Source organism: Gavia stellata, chromosome 8, assembly GCF_030936135.1.
Source record: "Gavia stellata isolate bGavSte3 chromosome 8, bGavSte3.hap2, whole genome shotgun sequence".
NCBI classification, from domain to species: domain Eukaryota; kingdom Metazoa; phylum Chordata; class Aves; order Gaviiformes; family Gaviidae; genus Gavia; species Gavia stellata.
The window spans coordinates 30,149,885-30,174,595 of NC_082601.1; the positions used below are offsets into that span (position 1 = coordinate 30,149,885).

Genomic DNA, 24,711 nt, shown 5'->3' on the forward strand with positions numbered 1-24,711 from the left:
TTATCCATGCCATGGCTCAGCAGAGCAGGCACCCAGCATCAGATATGCTGAGAGAAAAGCAGACGAGGGGTTAATAGCAATCCCCACCATGAAGAACAAGGGGGCATCTTATAATTCTCTAGTTACCAGCTCTGTGAAAAGAAAACCCTCATGGCTCAGCAGAAAGCCTGCCCAGCTTTGCAAGAAGGACCCCAAAACAGTGAAGTATGGGATGGGGACAGAAGGGTGAAAGAATGACTGTATGGGGAGAGGGTGGCATGGCTTCCACGTGCCGGGAAAGGACCCACCTGACAGGAGGAGAACATTTCCTGCACTTCCCTTCAACCTTAATGCTCCTGCTGTTGCTGCCACAATTTCCAGTTGCTCAGGCACTTAGCAGGGCTGGCACCTGCAGGCGATGCCAAAAGGTGCCTGAGGGGGCGGGCAGGATGCTGCCATTTTGAGGGGCCCCATGCCTCCCTTCAGGGCCTTGGCCGTGTAGCAGTCTGAGAGGCCCCCGCCTCGGCCCCTGCCCCTCCGAAGGGCAGCAGACTGTCCTCCGGGCAGGGGAGAGCATTTCGCCCCCTCTCCCCTAACTCAGGCTGTGCTGTGCTGGGGCCCGGGCACAGTGCCTAACTAACGTTTTAGGAATTGGGGAGGACTATACTCGACAAGTACATACGTTCTTTGGATGTTGTACCGTTGACTCACCAGTATGTAGTTATGTTCTCTGAGGTGCACAGTGACCCAGCCCCAATTTTATTTCTTGGGTCTCTGAACAGTGATCACTCGAGCTCCCTGTAACTAACTCATCCTTCACAATGAAGAAAATCTAATTTATCATTTAATAATAATTTCATCATTAAATATCCATTAATCAGTTAAATGTAAAGGGTTGAATATGGTCTTGGGCTAAGAAGGGAAACGATCATCTGGCAGCATAAAAACCTGAAAAAGGGGAGAGATGAGGACATTCAGAGTGGGCTGAGAGGATCTAGGGAAATGTTTGCAAGACACACTTCAGAAAAGAAAAGCAAAAGAGAAACAGTTAAGGTTTATTAATAACTTGGGGTTTCAGGGTGTTTATGGCGATGCCTTGGAGATACTCACGTGAGTTTACATGGAGATAAAGATCTGTAGCTGAGACCTTCCATTCTGTGCCACAGCTCATGAACCATATTTAGGTTATACTCTGGCAGCTCTTGCCATTTCCCAGAGCATTAGGCGTTGTTCTGATTACGAGGACTGTGCCCTCCTTCCTCTTCCAAATCACCTTCCTTGTCGCAGCTCTTTCTGCACCATCAGCTAGCCACAGTATTTCAGGGTCACAGGAAAGTGGTGGAAAGAAACATGTATTTTAGGGACCAAAATATTTACCTCAGAAGGCCAAGGTTCTCATCACTGAATTTTAAGAACTTGTATTTATTTTGCAGCTTTCTGTCAAAAGGGTAAGAGGCTTTGCTTGAAGGGCAGGAAAGTTCTTGTTTCTCAAACATCCTTCCTGAATATCCCAAAATACTTTTTAAATGGTATCACTCAACCATGCTTCTCTTTACTTATGGGATTAGTACTGGTCCCAGGTTTGCTAATACCAGCTAGACTGGATCCTGAGGGGACAAGTGCCTTCTGATTACCTCAGTAAATAGAAATATTAGATAGGAGCCTCGGAGCAGAAGGCATTTGCCTGGATTGGGACTCTGGTTTCTAGTCCACACTCCATATCATTTGGGGAACTCAAGTTGAATTTGAGATACAGCTATCCTGTTCCACCTGTTTGAGATGCTTTTGTTAATTTTGCACCCCTAAAAAGTCCAGGAGAAATACAGCAGATAGAGGTAAATTTGACTGAGTGTGGAAAAGCCTCCAAAGCCCTGATGAATTTTAAACTCAAGACCAAGTAGGTACAGCACAGCTTCATCTTGCTCAGTTTTACTGCCTCTCCATCATTGAACATTAACCATCCAGAACATAAGCACACAATCAATGTGAAACCATGCACGGGGGTACATAAGGAAGGGTCTCTGAAAATAGAATGTGTCCTTTATGGTTTCAGATAAAAGATCTCCAGAAAACTGAAGTCAATGGACAAGCCATGGACACAATGCAATAGTTCCAATAACCCTCATCAGCTCTCAGCACCACAGAGGTACACGATGAGGCACACAAGCTCTCAGTCAGCAGGCATGGCTTGCAACTGGGCCTCTGGAAAGACTTCCAGCCAGGTGGTCAGAAATTGTTCATGAAAAACTGTTTATTTCATATCAAAACTGATTGACATCTTTAAAAAAATAATTAAACCTGGGAGTATTACAAATGTTTGTAAAAAGCACTAAAATAGCATAATTCTGGTGGCAAACCCTCATTTCATTCACTTTTAATTCTGCTCTTATTATTTACTCTCACTAGGAAAAGGTGAAGCAAAGCCGAAAATAAAATAAAAAAAGAGGGGAGAAAAATCTACATTTGTAAGTTCTATAGGAAGCATTTTTCTTTTTTCAGCTCAAGTAGCTGGGAAAAGAAGATACTTGAGGAAACTAATGCATCTGGCAACCTCCTCTGTTAGAGTAAGCTGCCCACCAGATAGCTACGTGTTGCAGAGTCATGCCTAGACAGTGCTGAGCTCATTCAGCCTCCTACAGCCTGAGAAAGGGGTAAGGACTCCTCAGCCCTTCTCTGCTTCAGCTGAGATGCATTTGAAGGAGAGGAACTATGTCTGAATAGTCATGCACATGATAAGTTTGCATCAGATGAGCTCAATACGATGGTCATATGCAGTCTAACCCTAGAAGTGAGTGAATTTTTCTTTTCTTTCCTTAAAGAACTCTGGACCTCAACAGTGGGAGTTGCCCAAGGTGCGTGACTGTATGCTACCTGAACAATTTCAGAGGGAAGGAGTTCTTTCACAGTATCTCTTTTCTCTGGCCTCCAGCCCAGGGAAGTGTCTGACAGCTCTTCCTGCAGACTAATAACCTACCTGCTTCTACAAGGAAGTGCATGATAGTAAAGCATTGTATTTTCTGAAAGTTCCTGGAAAACAAACTGGTTGCATGTTTACCTGTAATTGATAATCCTCACTCCAATTCATGCCAGTTGAACACAGGCCAAAGAACCAGCTGTGCTGCCCCAAAGTTTCCTGCAAAAAGGTTGCTGCAGAGCTGTCTGGAAGTCCCTCTCACAGGTGGAGAGCAGAGGACTAATTTACACTAGTAGTATCTTTGTCTAGACATACAGACATATAACTGTCAGAAAGCTCAAGGTAGGTGAGATGCTAAAAGCTTCCAGAAGTTTTCGAGGAAGAGAGAAAGTGAAGGAACCTGGACCTTGTCCTTACAAGAAAAAAGTTACAAAGTCAAAATTCTGTTTGCCGAAAGAATTCTGTGTCGTACATAACTCCATTCATATCTACATCATACAAATACTTCAATCTACAACAAAAAGACCATTTTTTTCAGCCTTGTATTTTCATGGTAGGATGCCAAAAACTCTATGGCAACTGACTGCCTCACTCACTCACTCACTCACTCACTCACTCACTCACTCACTCACATTCTATAAGAGTGACACTAAGGTATCACTGCCACACTGAAGCAGTGCAGTTTTGACCATTTGGAACACAAGCCCAAAACCTTGACCTGTGCCAAGCCCTTTTCCAGTGCTCAAGAGCTGTTCATTAACGTACATCCAAACACGACAAATTATGTCCATCGTGAAACATCTGGTATGACCTGAGTGACCAAAGCAGCCATGGGCATCACTGGAACTTTTGTCTTCCAACTTACCATACGGCTTTCCAAAAATGCTTGACATCACCTCAGCTCATTTTGCATTCAACTCATCCCCTGGAGTGAGTCACCTCTGGATATGTCTCTCTTCATTAGCTACAGAGGGAGTATAATTGAGTAGGTTAGAATGGTCACCTGGCTTCTAGACGCAGATGTCAGGAGGGGAATCCTACCCTCTGTCTGTCTGACATAAACAGTCCTAGCAGGTTTCCCAACAGGGCAAGTGAGGCATGCTGTCCCAGAAATAAAAGCTAGGAAGTTTGCATCAGATGAGCCCTATAGGATGTTCATATGCAGTGCCCATTGAGGCTGCTGCAGTGTGCGAGCACAAGACAGCAAAAACCTAAAGGGATACCGGCCTGACTTGAAAAAGTAATTTCATTTTATACCATGACACTGCAAAGTAATTATGCTCAGAATGACTGTTTTTACTGCCTAAGTACATTTTTAGTAGTTGAGCATCCAGGTGGATTCAATTGTGCTTGCAATTTTGCAGACATTAAAGAGGGAGACTAAATGACTGAGGCGGGGGAAAGAGAACAATACTCCACTCCTGCGAGACAGCCTGATGCACGGACTAGAGCATAGCACTAGTGCTCAGGAGCCTCAAAGTCTAGTCTTATTTTGACCACTGACTGACAAATGTTTTAAAGCTAGCCATGGAAAATGCAATGCAAGTGTTTGCTGTGTCTTTCACAAAAATAATACTAGCTGAAATCTTCAACCACGGTAAACTGTCAAATAACAGAAGTCACTGACTCCAACAGAAGCAGTATTTCAAGCCAGATGGAAATCTAGTCAGCTTTTAAGAATAAGAACTTCCCTTCTGAGCATCTTTTCCAAAAGCAACATGTGATACCGCATGAATATAAGTAACACTTGAACTGTTGTAAAATACATAAAAAAAAGAAATTACTTAAATCCAAAAATTTGATTCTGGTAAGCTAAAGCATACTTAGAAGTTATATATTTTATGTCAATAACTGTTTACAGAACCATAGCCTTAACTGATACTCAAAAGCCATTTCACTCTTCACAGAACTTTTCATAAAGAAATAATATACAAGGCACAGTAAATACTGTCGGGCCAAACACATTCTACTGTTTATTACACATATTACATTCTTAAATAAAAATGCGTCACATAACATTTTTGCATAGATATCTTACAATATACCAATTTAAAAAAGAATTATGAAACAGACCAGTAACAAAAATAAATTTTTTCTTCATTAATAATTTTGTAACATTAACATACCACCATCATATAATACAAATAATATTTTTAAATCTTAAGACTTTTTGTACAGCAAAAAAACTGACAAAGTAATATATTTATATATATATATATAAAAAGCTTAAAAAAAATAAAATGTCAAAAAAAGGCAGAACTGAGGGCTACAAGATTGGGTACTTCTGTGATATAGTAGAAATACCAGAGTAGGCCTGAGAGAACGTGACCGAGGGCATCTCCAAAATGCACTTGTCAGACACATCTGGTAAAAGAAAAATTATAGTGCAAAATGAAAGTCCTTCAAGCAATGTTGTTTGTTTTTTTTTAAATAGAGAGCATTCATACTTTTTTTTGTTGTTGCTAAAAAAAAATCCCCCAAACAAAAATCTAATGTGTAGTAGAGAGCAAGACAGGTTTCAAAGGACAAGAAAGAAAACAGGCCACTTTGCAAAGCAAGAAAAAAAAACAACTCAGCCTGCATTATTACTTTTTCAACTAGATAAGTAGACATGCTAAACTAAGGCCTTGTTTCTAAGAGAAAAGCTGTCATGGTTTATATGCAGTGATTTCAAAACCAGGTACTTAAATTGGTGCAAGAACCTTCCTGTAGAGGTATCTTAATTGGTTGAAGCATTTCTTACACTTCAGCTTAACTGCATAGGATGCCAATGCAAACTCAATCCAGGCAATCAAGTAATAGATGCAGCTACAAAGTGATTTTAACTAGACTGGTATTTTAACATAGGGCAACTTCCCTGGTAGAGACATGGCCTTGGTAACAAAGTAGTGTTTAAACCAGTGTTCTGATCTACTTCCAGAATCTGACAGGCCTGGGGCTTAAAATACAGAGCAATGGGTAAAATATATGTTGCAAAATATAAAGTAAAGATCAGTCCTTCAGCCATCAGGCCTTCCAGGGACTGCATGTTAGCTTTTCATTTCCCCAAAAGCCCAACAATAAAGGCTAAAATTGTCACCTTTCTGTCCATTCTAGTTCATTTTTAGTGTGTACATGCTAAACCCTCGTCCCCCTCCCTTCCCACCTCCCCTCCCAATCCCCAAATTTGCAGCCTACTCATTCACAGTACACAGCAACATGTATTTCCCAGCATTGTTGAAAACCTTCCTACAGAAGCTGACATGATTCCTAAAATGCAGTGGCAACAGCAAGTGCCCTCCCTAAATCAAAGCAATAGGCACAGTTGGCTACTACAAACTGTAAGTCAGTAGCTCAGTTTCCTCTTCTGTGTAGGTATATATGGTATACTATTGTACATCCACACCCACACAGAGGCAGGGTGGAGAACCTGTTTTCTGGCAGTATATAGAAGTTAGGACCAAAGCACTTAAAAAAAAATCATCAAAGCTTTCATTCTGAAAATTGCTAAGAGTTCCAACTTTAATTATTACACCAAAAATGCCATTAACAAGCATTAAAGAAAACTATAAAACCCTGTTTGAAAAATGACACCTGCATTTGAAAGTTTTCAGATAGGGAAACTCATTCTTGAGGTGATAAAGGCAGCCTACCCTCCCACCTCCACATTTTTATGTATGTAATTTATATATACAACTGTATCATTATATATATAACTTATATAGCACAAGTATGTCTCGGACTTCTTCCTCTAAGGGAGGAAGAAAGTCTCAGCTTTACAAGGCAGATCTTATTACCTGGTGGGCCAGATCCTACAGTTCTTACAATGCTAAATTTTGCCACTGAAGCCAGTGTAAAGCTGTGGAGGAGAAAGACTGCAGCAGTCATCCCTAAAATATTAATAAAAAGAGAGATAAATATGACAAAAGGAAGAAGAATTTCCAAGCCTGATCTGGAAATGATCATTCAAGAAGGTGTAGATTTAATGCTAATGAAAGACAGGCAAGACTTGTCAATGAGTAGTTGTAATATTTTGGGACAAAATAATTTTCATTTTTCAAGACAGAGTTAAATAGAGTTATTGTTAAGCATTGTTTTTGTTCTTGGTATGTGGGGATCTTTGCAAGTGCAACTCTATCTGAAATCAGCAAAAAGTACTTTAAAAGAGTGTTGGGTTAGAGGCATCATCCAGGATATAAAAGCTTAAAAACAGTATTACTGGAAGGAATGACAGGATGTGCCAAGTCCTGAATGAAACCAAGAATAAAAACCCTTGATCCACTGGGTGCTGGCCTAGTAACATTAAATTATTTACAAAATTTTCCTATTTTTTATTTTTTAAATTTAAAGATTTTGACACACATTAAGGGAACAGGCAGAGAAAAGGAAACACTTAAGCAAGTTGGATTTTCATCAGTTTTGTCAAAAGCACCAATTATCATCTCTTTTGTAGCCTGATAAACAAACCAGGTTAAATAGGAGAAGCAAGCCTTGTGTTAGAGACAGCCAAAAAGCCCAAACTGTCTAGGGCCTGGTAAAAATGAGAGAGAAAGCCTGATTCTGTAGATATCAGAAAGGTCACAGATACGATACACTCGATCACTGCAACTATCATACTGATCAACTCCATTTTAGCCACACCCCCTAGTGATTAGTTATCTTTTTACTCCTCAAGTTAAAACAGTTCCAAAAGCAAGGACCTGGGGGCTCCTCTTGCATTCAGGTTCTTCTTCCCTGTCTGTGTTTGGTCAGTGCTTTCCATGTATTAAGTGAAAATGTGATAGTCTAAAAAAACCAGTAAACCCAATTCCAAAAAGTCTGAGGAAAATACAAATGAATGGAAAAAAAAAAAAAAAAAGTTCACCTTTGTAGAAATATACGTTGGCTTACATTTCAAGTCCTGGAAACCATTTTTGAGACATCACATGGGTCTTCCAGGCTGGCAAACTTGTTTCCATAATATCTGGTTGGTCCCTGCAGCTGTGACATATCTCACTGTATGATACTGCTTCAAACTGGTTTGCTAAGGGTTTGGGGCTTTTTTAAGATTTCCTGCTCTCTAAGTCTCTCTCATGAAGAAGTCTTACAAAGTTTAGTAAGGATGAAACTATCAGAGTTTGAGAGAAACCCTACAGACCTGTCCTACAGTCTGTTCTGCCAGCACAAGACTGGGAAGAACTAGAACCAGTACACGTTTAATCAGTGAGAGCTCTGAAATGAATCACAGAAATAAAGAAAAATTCACGTTGGAAGGTACCTCTGGAGGTCACCTAATTCAACCCTCTGTTTAAAAAACAGTTTACTTAGATCAGACTGCTCAGGGCCTTGTCCAAGACATTGAAAGAATCTAGGAGTTCAGTCCGTCCTTTCTTTTTTTTGTTCGCCAATTTATCGAGGTAATATAATTTTCTAGACTGAGTACTGCCTATTGAAAGAGAACAACTTTGGGATAACGAAAAATACGCTGGAGTCTGGAATCTCCTTTTCTGTTAGGCCAATCTTTATAAAATACATGTGATATTTTAAGTTGCTCTTTATCTCCTAAGGGGAAAAACAAACAGAACAAAGATGCACTGAAGTGTTGTTTTGGTCTAAAAAGTGACTAAAATACAGTATCATGTTTCTTCATATTTGATATAGTATGAGTGAAACAATACTTTTTTTTAGTTTAAGGTAAAACAGGAATGATTACGTTGGAAAAACAGAATTTTGCTTGCCAGGCCTCAAGCTGGCAGTATAGAAAGCATATTTCTATAAGCATATTTTTATACATAGATTCAGCAAATCTGATCTGAGAGAACTGGAGTTGTTCAGTCTGCAGAAGAGGAGGCTGAGGGGAGACCTTATCGCTCTCTACAGTTACCTGAAAGGAGGTTGCAGAGAGGTGGGTGCTGGTCTCTTCTCCCAAGTGACTAGCAACAGGACAAGAGGAAATGGCCTCAAATTGCGCCAGGGGAGGTTCAGGCTGGATATTACAAAAAATTTCTTTACTGAGAGAGTGGTGAAACACTGGAATAAGCTGCCCAGGGAAGTGGTGGGGTCACCATCACTGGAGGTGTTCAAGGAACATGTGGACAAGGCATTGTGGGAGATGGTTTAATGGGCATGGTGGTGTTAGTTGATGGTTGAACTTGATGATCTTACAGGTCTTTTCCAACCTTAGTGATTCTGTGATTAGAAAAATATTTATACTGGTGCTTCCTAAATGATCTTTCGTCAGTCCATTTTCAAAATAGAATCTCATCATAGAGTATAGCTTGTCTCAATTAGAAAATGGAAAAATCCAGAATAAATAAATTATATCAACCCTGTAACATATGAAGTACGTCTTGATCTGGAATATTCTGTCTGGTTTTGGTCTCCCCATTACAAGAAAATATTGAGAGAGAGTCTAGCAGAGAGCCACCATGGAGATCAGGTTCTGGAACACATGATGGATGAAGAGAGGCTGAGACACATGGTTCAACCTTAGGAAGAGAATCTTATTGCTGTCTACAAATAGCTAACAGAGGGTGTAGAGAAGCCAGACTCTACTTGGAGGTGCATAGTGGAAGAGGCAATGAAAACAAGTTGGAACATGGAAAATTCCTACTTGACACACATATTTTTAATTTTTTTTTACCAGAAAGGTGGTCAAATATTGGACCAGCTTGCACAGAGAAATTGTAGAATTTCCATCCTTGGGGATATTTAAAACTCAGCTGGATATAGCCCTGAGCAACCAGCTCTAGTTGGGGGTTGGCCAAAACGGCCTCTGGAGGCCTCTTCTCACCTGCATGATTCTATGATTGACTGCTCTGCTCCAAAATACTATTTAGCTATTCACAAAAACTCGTATTTGCTTTAGTTGCTTCCTCTATGTACACTGCTCTGTGAGACTTTTGTCTCAATTCGTTCTCATCCTATAGTTCCATGGCCTTGGAAACCACAGTCTGACTTTCTTATAATGGCTTCTCTTTTGCACATAGGCATAAATCTAGCATGAAGGAAACAAGGCTAAGCTCTAAGCTTCTCCCTTCTACAGCTGGGTAACTTGGTCCTCAACTGTTACCAAATCATCTATTTATGGGTTTGCTTCCAAGAAGCCTTACAGAGAGGCTTAGCCTTTCCTCATTAGTCTGTTTCTACTCATAGTTTACAAATAGAGGACAACTGTACAACTTTAGCAAGGAGACACAGGCCTAAAGAGGATCTAGCTATAACAGATTACACAAGTTTGAAGTGCACAGGTTAAAATATCTGAGAAGAAACAAAACTTGTCATTGTAAAAAACAAAGCATGGAATGTGTCACTAATTATGCCTTTCCAAAATGGAGACTCCTCCTACAAAATACCAGCTATGGTTCAAAATTTTAGTAATGACTAAGACACTCGCCTATGAACACCCAAAAACTGAAGTCCAGAGATTGTCTGAGTACACTATGTATACAGGTGAAAAACACCTCCCTTTACAAACAGAAGAGATGGTGCCAAAGCCCAAAATTTGTCTTCAGAGTTCAAGACCTGCTACGGAGTGAGCCTGAGAAATCTGAGATCTGGTTAATTCTCTTACCCCCTTTTCTCTATGTTTTTTAGGCTATTTGGATCCATGATTTAGATGTAGGTCTGCCTCTAGAACAAAATAATCATGCATTTCAGCATGTTTTTTTCCATGGGGCCCCTGTTCTGCCATATTTAAATAAGATGTCAACAAGACCATAAATGACAACTGGAAGTAAACAAACAGTCTTGCTTGATTTTTTCCATTTTAAATAGAGTCTGGTACTTAAACTGTCACTTAATAATTAAGGTTTGTAGACTACTGATAGCATGTCTAAAGGCAGGTGTGTTCAGAGGTCAAAGGAAGATATTTATGCAGATTCACAGCCAATGAATATCATAGTGGTGGGTTTGAGAGCACACACTTTAGGACACTACAGTAATGAAATTCTGGGATTCTCTTATCCTTTTTTTAATCTAATGCACTGACTGGATGCTCTACAGTTTCACACAGCTGAGGTTTCAGTTCCCATTAGACATCTGGCAGGATGCTCTATATATTCCAACACAAATTGGATTCTGGGGCCCTCAGTCCCAGTGGAACAGCTGGATGGAATGGCCATAAAAAGTACGTAAATACAGAAGTAGAGAAATACGAGATTGTCAGCAAGCAGTGCTCCGCAATTTTTAAATGTATACATATATATATAAGCATATATATATACACATACAGAGTACGGTTAGTTTTAAATCTTTGGAATAAACTCAATTTTCGTTCTCTCTCTCTTTCTCTCTTTCTTTCTTTTCTTTCTTTCACTCTCTCTCTTGCTCTCTCATGCTCTTACCACAAATGTTACATCATTGTCCCTAAAAGATGGTTAGATTTTGGTCCATATTTCATGCCATATGGGCCAGACATCGTATTTCCCCCCTGTCCCCAAAGTGTTCAGTTAACAGTCACAGTGTTTTGTGAAAACTGTGAGGAAAAACAGCATCTTTTGAGTAAATTCAATCTCTCACTGGAACCAAAGGTTGCAAAATGCTGAGAATTCAAGTGCCAAGGATCCCGGTGACGGCTCTTTAACATCTATCGAGTTTCTTGTTTGTTCTTTTTCCCCCTAAGAGTACAGTTTTACCTCCCAAAACATAAATTAAGGGAAATATTTAACAGTCAATGAGTCAAAACAGTCCAAGAAGGGCAATTGGCTAATACAGTATAAAAGAGCAGCAACCATTTGTGGACCACACGCCATTTTGTTTCATTTCTAGACACATCTTGTAGGGATGGTCCCAGAATATACAAAATATACAACCTAATGACCACCTGCCTGCTTGCATAGGCCATTTTTATGATCCTAAATGCAGTCTTTGGAGTCAGGGCCAGTGCCAAATAATTTCAAACACAAGTTATGGTAAGATACATTTTTTGTTTTTCTTTTGTAATGAAGACTTTCATCCACTTTGAGTCAACGAAATCAAATTATCAATAGGACTGAAGGGTGAGCATGAGACCTCCACTTCTCCTTGATGGTTCACACAGTAGGCCAAAATGGACCTCTAGGTTAGTAACACTTTAGACCAATCATTTGGAAAAGCCTCATTGCTGTATGTAAAATCCAACCCTTCCTTCATCATTCACACTGTTATATTTTTTCATACAGGCGTGGGCTACAGCATCAACTTGATGAATGGAAAAGGAGGACTTTGATAATTTCTTTAAAAGGCTAATGCTGAATGAAGCCATTGTACTTGGAAGAGGTTCGTGATTTCCCACTCAGAGACTTGAGTAGGATTTTTGGCTTGGTTTTTTTTGTGTGTGTAAGATGCTCAACAAACATTAGCTTTAAATCAAAACGTCTGCAGGTGCTCTTTACAGAAACAAAAGTCTAATGTTTTAAATCAGTTACTAGAAGAACAGCAAGAAAAAGCAAATTAATTCGTCACTAAGTCACTGTGGGTTGTGGCTAACATGCTCACATGATGTGGAAGGAATCCTGTAGTCATGCCTGTGTGGCCAGTCCCAGACCGAGATATCCAGGTGAAGACAAGGAGTTCTGAAGATCACTTGTTCATGGAGAAAAGAGAAAAAAATGTTTAAGCTTCCAAATAAGCTTTTGAAGTTTTTTGTTCAACAAATAAACAAGGAGTCCTAGCTATGGCAATAAGGTGAGGCCTACAGAGATATTAGGTGCTGTTTCTCAGGGTTTTATCCCTTGGCCACTTAGCCATCATGGCAGCAGCTTCCAGAGTCCCTAGTGCATATGTTGTGCAATAGCCAAAACAAAAACTAAAATAAAAACAACCAACAAAAATATAGTCCTCCGTGAAGTCTACATAAACTCAGGCCAAAAAGAGGATATTTGTGTCACAAGTGTCACTCCACAGTCTACTGCCATTAAGGCCACTGGTATTGACTTAAAAGGATCTCAATAGCTCAGTTCTAGGAAGAGGAACCAAAACCAAGACAGGTCAAAGTGTCTGTGAGAAGTCTGACGCATTGAACATTAGGAATTCTCAGACAAAGAACAAATGAACCAAGAGGTTAATTTTGGCTACCAAACTGGGATTTGGTTTTCTAGGTCATTGTTTTCCCCCCATCTATTTAAAAAGAAAGTTAGTGCTACAAATATGCAACTTCAAGACGACATATTCTCCTATTGAGTTGCACTGAGAAGCAAGTTAAATAAGCCCCTCCTACTGCCGTCCACCTGCAGGGAAGCCTCCTCCATTTTCTTTGATTTCCACTGGCAAAAGCAGGAAACAAATCCAAGAGGGACGAAGTATTGTAAGCAATTGTTCCTCCTCATTGACTTCACCTCTATACCATTTCCTCGCCTGCATCTTCTCCCATCCAGCTGGGGCAAGGCATAAAGAACCGATGTATGTATTGAAGTATAATTGGGTGCATGACAGTGTGAGCGTGTGGGCTCTGTACAGAGGATTACACGTAATCAAGTTCTCTTCTCCTGCAAGGCAGCGCATTGTAACTTGAGTTCCACTTTCATCTCACAACACTTAGCTCCGATGAGATCCATGCCAAGCTGACTGATATTTAGATGTGTCTCTTCATGTGGAGGGCAAGGTGATCAGACCTGGAAAAACACCTGCAAAATAAAGCAAGTGGGAAATGAAATAAATACAGGATTTCGGAAAACAGGGTTCCTGCTCCTTCTTCCTTATGTACAGGAGAAAATATATATCCAGGTTTAGAAACATTCCTTAGATTGCCACCAAACCCTGTGTGATTGACCTCTGTGACCACAGATGGCCAACTATCCTGGCTCTTTGGCAGCTAAATAGACTACTCTTCTCCTTTCTCTGTTCCCCAACTTCTTGCTGAGTCAAACATCAGGGAAGAGTGCTCATCTATGCACCTGTAGTATAAAAGCAAATATTTAGTATAAGTGTGTGTGTGCATATAAAAAAATTAAATAAAACAAGTCAGTTTTGCTCAAGTACTCAGCAACACCTGTTTAAAAAAAACCACCAGCTTTCTCAAGCGCCCAGTACCTGCAACAAGCACCAAAGATTGATGCCAGTTTTGAAAGCTGAATTCTCATTTCTAACTCCAAACTGGAAGGAAAGCTGGTTCAGAGTTTGGAGGCTGACAATCCGTCAGGCTACATATCTCCCCCTTTCTTTCTGCTGGGAATCTGGGTGGTAATATGTGGATGTTGATGAACGCTATCTCCCTGAAGGTTGTTGAGAGAGGATAAGGTATTATGCCTATTTTGTAAGAGTGAAAATTGAGAAAGAGAAGGCAAGGAAATTGTAAATCATACAAGAAGTGCGGTAAAACCAGAAAAAAAATGCCACGACTTCAGCTTTCAACTTCTGTTCTTTATCCACAAAGCCATTTTTCTCCACCTCATAAGAAAACGTAATGTTTTACCATTCTGAACATGTAGATGGATGCTGACGAGACGAACTTAGAGTGGCGACCCTAGAGAACTAGTTGAGTCTTAGGGCTGGTCTAAACATGCAGTTAATTGAGAATAAGGTAGGGCATGAATTTGAAATGAAGCATCTATTCTTGATTAACTCCCTCTCTAAAGGCTTAAGACTGCCTTCTACTGAAATGACTTAATCCACTTGGGAAGTGAGCTAAGATACTCAGAATAAAACACACTTACTCCAGGAGAAGAGCAACCCCACAAAGAGTTAGTCAGGAACTACTATTCTAGAACAGCTGCCGTGTAGTAGACATGCTGCAGGGCACTCAGAGCAGCAGGAACAGCCGTCCAAATTCAAGCACTTCACACCACCAAGATATTGTCAGAGTGATCAGGGGAGTAAGTTCTCAGGAGGACAAGTGCTTTTCTTCCCTGCCATTCAGTATATACCCTATTTTATCAAGACTGCCAGTAAGCAAGAATATTTTTTCGACTTTGTACCCATTAGAAATGGGATTGAAAGCACCAATCCATTTCACACCCACCATCACCGTGTCATTAAAGATATGTATGGCACCAGACAGCAAACCGCAGGAGAAGCGGGCAGTGATTCTGGCTGCCTACCCCAAAGCCCTAAAATGGAGCCTGACTGTCAGAGTGGCAGGACTCGGACACTCTCAAAAATCAAACTTCTACTAGATACTTCAAGTTGAGCACTAAAAAACGTGAGGTTTCCAAGTTCCCTGCAAATCTTGGCTTGCCTTCTTTCAACCCTAAGCGATAAGACACTGGCTTATTTATTTTTACTAATAGCGAAAAACATCTATTACAAATATCACACAAAACCCCACATATCTGTGGCTTTTGAGTAAACTGTTTTTGTAGGCTCTGAGGGCACCATGAAAAGCTACTTCCAGAACTAACTTGTCTGGAATGTCTTTTCACTGCCCCACAGATTTAGAGTATAAAAGAGCCACCAAAACTGGTTTGAAGAATATCCAAATGGCTTATTGTGAGAATCTGGATAGCTCATACATGGGCACTGAATGTATTTCCAAAAAAGCAGTAGTTGAATATTTCATATTTTTCAGAAAGAAGAAGGTAAGAGAGCAAATCGAACTACTGAGTTCAAAAAGCCAAAATCCAAAGATAAAAAAAAGAACACTCAATCTAAAGGCAAACACCCAGAACATAAACACCCTAAGCAGAGAAAGGCTGAGAAAGAGAAGAACTATAAAAATGAAGAGATTTTAAATAGTTAGTGGATCTTTTCTGTCCCGCTGGCAGTATTCCCCTGAATGAGCAATCTATCTGCATCTACATGCAGAAATGAGTGATCGAGAGGTGCATTTTTAAGACAAAGAAATGTCATAAGAAGGCGACTTTCAAAAGAAAAGCTAGATACTCATCTTCTGTGGATGAGCATAGCTCTGCTCAAGTCAGCTGTTCTCTACTGATTTGCAGCAGCTTACAAGGGGGTTAATACCTTCAGAGTGGCAAAAATTAAGAAGAAAGACTTCAATACAGGATGGAGGCTGCATTCTTCCAAGCTCCTACATGAAGCACAGTGAGACAGAAGCGAATCTGACAACGGACACTTGGCTTTCAACACAGCAGGCTCAGCACAGCTAGAATCTTCTAGCCCTAGGGTGCCAAAATACACCCTTGGACCAACATCTCTCTTGTCAGTCTAAACTGAGAAAGCAGCATGCTCTGGCTACAAGGGCTGCCAAAACTAAACAACAGCTTGAGTGACTGCCAAAAAGACATGCACCAGCTGGCACTTCTGTCTAGGACTAGTCATAAGACCACCACCCAAGCACGGCTTTTCCTCTCTGATTGTCTCTATTATAGATGCAACCCAGGAAAAAGTATGCTGAGTCACAGCACAGCAAGATCTGTTAAAAATATGGATTCAATACATTGTTTCACATCAATAACCACAGTATTAGTATCTAGTATATTTTTCACCCCTAGAATAATTTTTAGCTAATAAAACGTAACCATATTTGCTAATTTATAGCTAATAAAATGGTACAATATTAATTTTTCACATTCTCCTGCTGACTAATTTGGTTAGTTCTATCTTTTAGTAAGGCTGGTGGATGCGGACATTTATTTTCAACAGTAAAATAGTCCCTACAAAATTTTGCAGCTAAATCACACTGTCAAAAAAAGCTATTGATCAGTGGACACTTTTTTTTTTCCCTTCTGCAAATAATTTTCTTTCCCTTCTGGAACTAGAGGCAGCAGTGGAAGAGGCTCCACAGGATAAGCCGTCAAGGGAAACTGCCTTCTTCACAAATGAAGAAATAGCAGCTTACTGGTCTCTAGTCCTGTCCGTGAGACAAGACCTTGCTCCACACTCCTGGCCCTACACCTCTTCTAGTTCCAGACCAGCTCTGCACATTGTATGTGAGCCCATCACAATCTTCCCCACCATCCCTCCCCCAGTCCAGCTCTTCCTAGAAGGGCAGTTTATGCTGGAATAAGATAGCCTAATTCTGAAAGTCATACAGTGATGCATGATACATAAATTTCCTGCTCCCAAACACGATTCCTGCCTTTCTCTTTTTGCTCTATCTCCTTAGCAACACAGTACTGCCTGGCACTGAAGCCTCTGCAGGAGAAAGAGGGAAGGTAACGACAATGAGAAGAGAATATATTGCTCAGCCATCTTTCTTATCAGCTGTGCATTCTCCACTGTGGGATGCGTTCGTTCCAGCTAAGTGTGCTCTTAGCTTGCTGTCAAAAAGGAAACCATGCATGTGCGCACATGCACACACACACACAGAGGAATATATACCCCAATACTCTGGCACTAAGCTGCTATCTCCTCAACACACATTTATGCAGAACAAGCAAATGCCACTACCCTGTCATACTCTTCCCCTTGGAGTGCTGAGCACTTGCACTGTGTGAGGAACATAACCCTAGCCTGTGTTTCTGAAGAGTGTAATTCCTAGGGAATGCTAATAGCCAGCATATCCCTGGTGTCTGGAAGACACTAGGGACTTGTACACTGCTTTCCACACCACTTTAGCTGATTCTCCTTTCTCCCCTGCTGCCACCAAACCACACGCCATTTGCAGTACATATGGTGCTACTCAAACCCATGCTAGTTTGCCAGCTATAAGTAACAATGGGATCTGTGGGCTGCATGGTGTCGGGGCAGGGCTGGGACAGCAGGAGAAGAGAATCATGTCTTCTTATCTCTTTTGTTTTAAAATTGACCTCTACACAGAGGACGTTCATATCCTTTTGATGTTGGTCAGAAGGTCAGAGACAAAAATGCATCTGAAAACAGCCTGGGAAAGGAACTGCACCTAGACTGTGTGCACAACTTTCCCCTTCTTTGCTGTATGAATCACCACTTTCATGCTCCGATTGCCAAGGTATGGCCTTCACCTCTGAACAACAACAAGCATATGTTTTGTGCTACGTCAGTGTTTTTAAAAGAGCTTCAAAAGGCTCCTTAAAGTTTAGCAAGCCATGATGCCTGAGGGGGTGACCACAACACCCGTCAATAATCGTGGGTACAATAAAGGGTCGCAGTTCAAATATAGAGAAACTGTTCTCCAGCTGGGAACCCTGGCTCAGGAAGGAGCGTCTTTAACGTTAGAAGTGCCTAAATAGCTAAGGACAGATTTAGGCACATGTTTCAGTGCTTGCTTGAGGTGACATCTGCAATAGGTGGTAGTAGAGAGATCTGTGCATGAGAAAAGAAGGAAAAGTAGTGGTATGGCAGAATGGGCCAAAAGAAGAACAGGCACCATCACTCTATGAGCTTGCAACAACTGACTGAGAGAGTAAAGACAAATCTGTCTCCTACCACCACACACAGATGGTATGTGCATGGAGTTTAACAGTGCACAATCTCCAGCACTCTTAACTTATTAATAAATATTTTTCCTTCATCTACAGATTCAGCTGAAGAGCAGAAAATGCATTAGATGATTGCAGGAATATATCTCTTGACTGCAGTGACTGAGTTGGCTGCAAAAGAAAAAAACTAGGTAGGAAAGGACAATATGTAGACGGAGAAGAATGAATACTTAACAAAGGGCTGAAAGGGACTGAGGAGTTGAAAATACTGACTCTATTTCTTTAGATGTCTGCTAAAAATATTGGCTGTCCTGACACAGAAACCCTGGGGCTTTGTGTGTATGTGTGTGTGCGTGTGTGTCTGTGGGGCCAGGATGGTTAGTTTGTTCTTCAGAGGAAAGAAAAGAGAAAGGCAATGCCTTACATTTAAAACAGAGAACATAACTGTTCTTCACAGAGGTGCTTATACAAAAGCAGAACTCCAGAGGTCCCTACTTGGTTTATCCTGTCCCTCATTCTGAGCAAACAAAAGATAATCCAGGGATAAACCAAAAGATAACCCAAGAGGAAGCTGTCTGTGGGGGAAGGGGGACAGGAAGAAGGGAGACAAGGGAAGAAGAGCACTTGAGGAGATGAAGCTCTTGGCAGGATGCAAAAATGATCGAATTTCCTTCCCATAAAAGGATGGGGTCCCTTGTTTATGTCCCACACATCCTTTCTCCACGTGTGTTCTCTGCTGGTCTGATGTACCCAGAGGCTTCCTAGAGCCTTTATTGTATTACAAAACGTTTCCTTATCAGAGCAGAGAACCTTAGAGCTGCATTAAAAAGATGGGTAATTTTCTTAAGCCTCTTTTAAAAATATATATAAATAGGATTAGCTGGATAACATGTTCAGATGCAAGCACATTATTTGATTACTCAATAGTGGATCCAGGTTTCACCCAGGGCACTGCCAATCTCCAGCCAGGGGGGTGCAAGGGGGAGAAGTGCTCTTTGTTCGATCCTGTCAGTGCTGTCAAGAGTCATTACAGGGGTAATTGCTTTTGCTCCACCCTAATTTCTTATCAACTGGGATTGGGGATGGGGAGGAGGGTTTTATTTTGGTTTTGTCTCTAAATTCAAAGAACCCAGCTTTCAAAAACGCTCAGCACCAAGCAAGGATGACCAGATTTTTCAGACGAGCTCATCATTCATTCAAGCAGCTAAAGCCGTGAGGACTGCAAAAAGCAATCTTCAGTGAGCGGCAGCAACCGTGGCTCTCACTGGGAGCTGCTGGGTGCTCATCTCACCAGGCAAAACTGGCCCCTCATTTCTGAGTGCCCAAAGGAGGACTGTTGCATGACAGGCTCTTCAGGAACCCTGGCTCTGGGCACCTATCAGGCCTTTAAATCTGGGCCCACACAGAATGAAGATGCAGAGTATTTCCCACATCAAACAGTTGTCAAGGCTGAGATTTAAAACTGTAGGAAAAGATTCACTAATTAGCAGGAATGTGCAGAGATCACTGATTCTACACAAAACAACCCCATGAATTTGAATTGTCAGATGTGCCTAAATCACTCCTGTGCTTCTGGAAATGTAGCCCTTTGCTGTCTTTCATTGACTCTACCCTGTTTCAGCTGGGGAAGCATGGAGCCCTGGATTCAGTGGTAAGAGAAGACAATGATCATATAGAAATTAAGTGCTTTTCTCCTAGAGATTTCCTATAGATTTGCGGCATAACAGCCACATGTGCTCCCCATCTCCCCAGTCGTACACCCATGTATTTATGGGGACCATCAGCTTCTGGTGACCCCCTTGCTGAAACGTGGGCAGCCAGTGGTGGTGCTTGGGGTAGCCCCTGAAGCAGAGCAGATAGAGGGAGCTCTGCCTTTGTGAGGCCACCAGGTTCATACAACCAGGAGATGGAAAGCTGTGGAGATGCTTTGTTGAGAGGTCCATCACTGAAGTGGTCTAGGGCCCTTTGGACTTCTCTGCTTCGAGAGTATTAAGAACAGGCACCCTATGGACCGAATCCTGTGCCCACAACAGACACCGGCAGGTTTCAGTCAGACCTACACCTGGTCCCACATCTTTCTCTGTGCTGTGGGATGGAAACAGCTTAGGCTGCTTAGGAAGTATTCCCCCTCTGCCAGCCCACCTGGCCACTGAGGCAGAGAGGACAGGGGCAGAGTGGAGGGTCTCTCCTTGGCTTGGGGATCGAGGCAGCAGGACAGGAGGCCAGAAGGGGCCCCTCTGCTGGGAGCCAGGTCTCTTGTCTTGAGGAGCTGGCAGCTCCATGCCACTCACAAAGTCCACATGTTGCTTGAACACCATGTTAGGAGGCTGCATTACCTGTCACAATGGTTGCATTTAAAGGGCTTTGCACCCGTGTGCTTTCTGTAATGCCTTGTGAGCTCGTCGCTCCGTGCAAAACGCCACTCGCACCCTTCCCACGAGCACTTGTAAGGCTTCTCACCTGCAGAGGGGAGGAGAGAACAGTCAGTGTGGCAGCAGGATTACTAAGCACTCAACTTGCAAGCCCTGTGTCCTCCCACCTCACCTCTGTCCCATTCGGGCAGGTTAGCCTGTCACACAATTCATGGCCAGTGTGGGATGGAAACAACTTAGGGCTTATGATGCATTGTACTGAGTATGGATCCAGCTGAAATTTTACCACTGCTAAAATTCTTGCACAACCTTACTTCCCATTTCTAACAAAACCAGTCAATTACTCTTCAAAGAAGCCCTCAGAATGTCCCCAGATGCCTGTCCTGCTGTGTGGCTGAAGCCTGATTTTCAGTCAGCTTTTCAGCTCACTCTGCCCTTGCCAGATGAATTACTGTGGTACCTGTGAGTGGCTGCACTAACACCTGAATGCACTGCAGGTGTGCACCACTCCGGAGTGACCACCACCACTGCATCGCGTGGTTTACCCTGGCTGCCATTTACCCCTCGCGTGGCCAGACTCACATCTGTTCCCCTCAAGCTTTCATGCCTGCTGCCCCTTAGGACTGCACCTTCTTCAGTTGCTTCTGACAACAAGAACTGTTCCTCGGTTCAAGAAATTATGCATCAGGACAGTGAGTGTGAGAGGAGAAACGTTTTCTTCTTTAAATCACCTCGTCCTTCAGGCTTTTTGCACTACATCTTTATCAGCTGTTATTCTGCCCTGAAATATTAACCATACCACTGAAGGCAGTGAAACGGTGCAGTGATAAGACAGGAGAGATTCTGGTCTGCTGTCTTCATGTTTACCTATCTTCTAACGCAAACCAGTCTCTATGGATCAAAGTCTGCCATGGTGTAACATCCGTGGAGTCATTAACACCTTCTGATGGAGAATTCCAAGGTCTCATGCCTCCCCTTTTCTTACGCAGTGCACATATATTCATGTGCATGCAAATTTATCATCTCCCCCCAGAACAAATGCTCCAGTGCATCCCATCCTATATAAATTCCATGTCACTATTCCCCACGCAGTCAGCACCGTATGGATGCATTAGAAGAGGATGGAGTTGAGATAAAACACAGACAAGAAATCACTTGCACTACAAAGCTTCTAAACCGGGAATTATAAACAGAGAAGGGATTATTACTTATTTGTTCTTAAAATTGCTAAGAAAGTGATCTTAAAAATCCCACCACTGACCAAACTGAAGCTGCAGTCTGTGTGACCTCTCTATGCCAGTCATGTGAAACAACCACTTGGCCACAGCAGACAAATTTCTCAGTGCAGAGATGCAGATTTCTATATTTAGCATGTCTATTCAGCAAGTAGAGGAGTGAGACCTGATTATGGGAGACCTATGTATTTCAACGTGACAAATTGGAGAGACCAAAAGAGCAAGGAAAGCGAAGAGGGCAAGAGAATTGTTTCAAAATAGGTGAAGAAAGAAGCTGTTCTCTGGTGAGTGAATTTCTGCAGACTTCTTATTGCACAGGCAGCTCTGTTGCATAGTGGTCATCCGCCCCAGAGAGAACAGCATTGTAGGCTGAGTTGTTAACTGGAGTCGAGACATTTTACTGGCCTCTGAGAAGTTTCTTTGGCTCAGTAGCTCAATTAAAGGATTCATTGGTGAAGCAATGAAGAGAGGGCAGCAACCAGCAAGACTTCACCAAAATAATCAATTTGTTCCTCAGTCCCTGAATGCAGAAAGGCCAGCCTGGATGTCTCTGTTGTGTGCCGCAGTCCACCACGGGAAAATGCCCAACAGGACAATGGACTGAGCCAACAATAACACCACCCACTTCGATTGTGCCTGCCTGGTCATCTCTGCAGACTTGCCTTTTGTTCTTTTTTTCTTTTAATAGGATTTCTTCGGGGGAAAAAAAAAAAAGAAAGAAACTTCTTGTTAGTGAGCCAAGTGCTGGTGTCTTGTTTCTGGGCTGGTTACTCAACTGTAATTCAAACACTGTCACCAGTGCTGGCCCCAGACACTAGAGCTGCAGTTGCAGCACTCTCCCGCCCCAGCCCTTGACATCCTACTTGGCATACTACATCTGCTCTCCCCTTCTCAGAGCAAAGGGATTTCCCCAGCTCCGGTCATGTCTACAATGGTGCACCAGTTTTGTCTGAACAGTTCATGCATTATTTTTAAAAGCTGTCAGTAAACAAGCCTCGATGATAGTTCAGTTTCCTTGGTTCTCTGACGCTCTCTAGTGCCTACCTTAGAGTGGAGACAGCAAAGCAGACAAACCGCCTTGCAGCGTATGTTTGCTACACATACTGCAAAGCAAATGCAGAAGACAACTGCTCAGCCAGATCTCGCAGGTACAGCCAGTCTGAAGGCTACAGTCGCCTACAGAGCAGAAGGGTGAAGGAAAAACATCCTGGGCTTTCTGTGAAACAAAGGCTATTAGGACTGAAGCCGAGTTTGGTTTGTTAATGTTTGTCAAGAGCTTTGAAAATGTACAGTGCTATATATAGGAGACAGAAATGCCATGATTACCGGTAAACCCATAGGATGCCACATATCTCTGTTACTTGCTGCAGGGGCTCCTCTCTCAAGTGTTCCTGCTCTGGCCTTGCACAGCCCTGAGCTGAGTTTTGGTTTCAGATGCTTTTCCTCTGTAACCCAAGCCCTGTTCCACAAAATGTCAGACAGTATCTCTTTGTGCTCCAGACAGCAGGCTGGCATACAGTGCTCCGCATGGCACAAGATAAATGCAAAGGAGCATGGTGACCTTTAAAGCCATGTCAGATGGCTCCTTGACCCAGAGACCTCAAAGAGGTTAGATTTCCCGCCCTCCTGCAGCTATTCAAAAACAAGAGAGGCAGGAGGAGAGAAACCTCCATATCTCTGCACATGAAGACTAAGAACAAACTCCTTCTTTAATGGCTGCTTTCACCTTACCCAAAGATGAAATGAAAGTGTATCTTGTGAGGTGTACATATGTAGAAAGCACGGGAATGGAGAAGGGGGGAGGGTCCTTCTACCTCACTACTGGCAATGGCAGGGAGAAGAAATGGGGAGGATCCTTTCCACATGCCAGGCTGCTCTTCTGTTGTTGCAGAGGATTAGTGAGAAAAAAAAGCATAGATAGTGAAAACGTCCTCTGATGAAGGCAATGGCAAAACTCCCACTCACTTGTACAGGGCCAGGATCCCCTCCTTTTTAACAAATTAATTATGAGCTTCAAAATCCAATTAAAAACAGGAACATCATGGAGCTGTGCCACACTGACTTTTTTCAGGCTCTAATTCCTCAAAATTAATAACCACACTTAAAACTCGTACCTGCAAGCCATTCCCAGGAAGGAGGCTCTACTCCTTAAGTCACCGTTACTCAACACAAGGATCTGTGCAGTGCTTAAACAAATCCATAAATCCACATTTATACAAATGCATTCAACAGAGGAGCCAATGCACATCCGAAAAGAATAAAGATACCCAGATATGCAGCTGTTAAATACTCAGCTGTTTCGCTTCAGAAAGTGCTCCACACCATGGGGCTGCTTCAGCTTTCACACATCTACAAATGCACCTGGGAAGGGCAGGCAGCCAGCAATGCAGACACATGTTCAAGCACCGAATTATGCAATCTTCTGAGATGAGCACTAGTGTTAAAACAATGTACCATTTGCTTATGGAAAATCTTCTAGAACTGACCCAGAATAGTGTCTTTCAGCTTTTTCTAATTTTTTCCCTGGGAGGTGGAGACCACAACCTAGTGATTTCAAGCTTACTGACCACACTCAAGTTTCCTTGGGCAGCATGTGCATCAGAGAGCAGTGCAGCGCAGTAAAGGCAAGCTGTTGAGTGAAACAGTGGATACGCAGGACCCAACATCCACACCACGTGCATTTGAAGGGTCTTATTTCTGGCTAGCCACAGCCTGGCCCTGTGGCCTGAACCTGTCCGTAGGTAAAGCGTGCCAGCTGTGCACTTGCAGAGCACCTCCTGGGACAGGCCATCCAAACCCATGTTTGCGCTCTGGCCAGGCTGAACAAAAGCACAGCAAATGGGGGCAACCAGAAGACTCACCTCAAAAAAGGGACACTTGATCATCAGAAAACACTCACAGAGACACATCATTAGTTGCCTCCTGAGGATCCCTGAGAAGCAGCCTACGCGTGCCTGCAAGCGCACAAAGCGCTGTGCTGAAACCTACTGATCTAGAAGGACCTTATCATCAGAAAAGTTAGTGGTACAGAAACA

At 42.2% G+C, this 24,711-nt stretch overlaps 1 protein-coding gene across 2 annotated transcripts in view; it reads right to left on the bottom strand.

Moving 5' to 3' along the window:
* Nucleotides 1-13,403: 13,403 nt before the first annotated feature.
* The window catches only part of KLF7 (KLF transcription factor 7), a 56,678-nt gene continuing 45,370 nt past the window's right edge, over nucleotides 13,404-24,711 (bottom strand). Inside the window, exons 3-4 of one of the 2 annotated variants that reach the window (XM_009820026.2) lie at nucleotides 20,406-20,529; nucleotides 13,404-13,455 (exon numbers count right to left, since the gene is read on the bottom strand). In XM_009820026.2, coding sequence (XP_009818328.1) covers nucleotides 13,404-13,455; nucleotides 20,406-20,529 — 176 coding nt within the window. The remainder of the gene's footprint in view (nucleotides 13,456-20,405; nucleotides 20,530-24,711) is intronic. The other variant, XM_059820629.1, reaches the window with a different exon arrangement.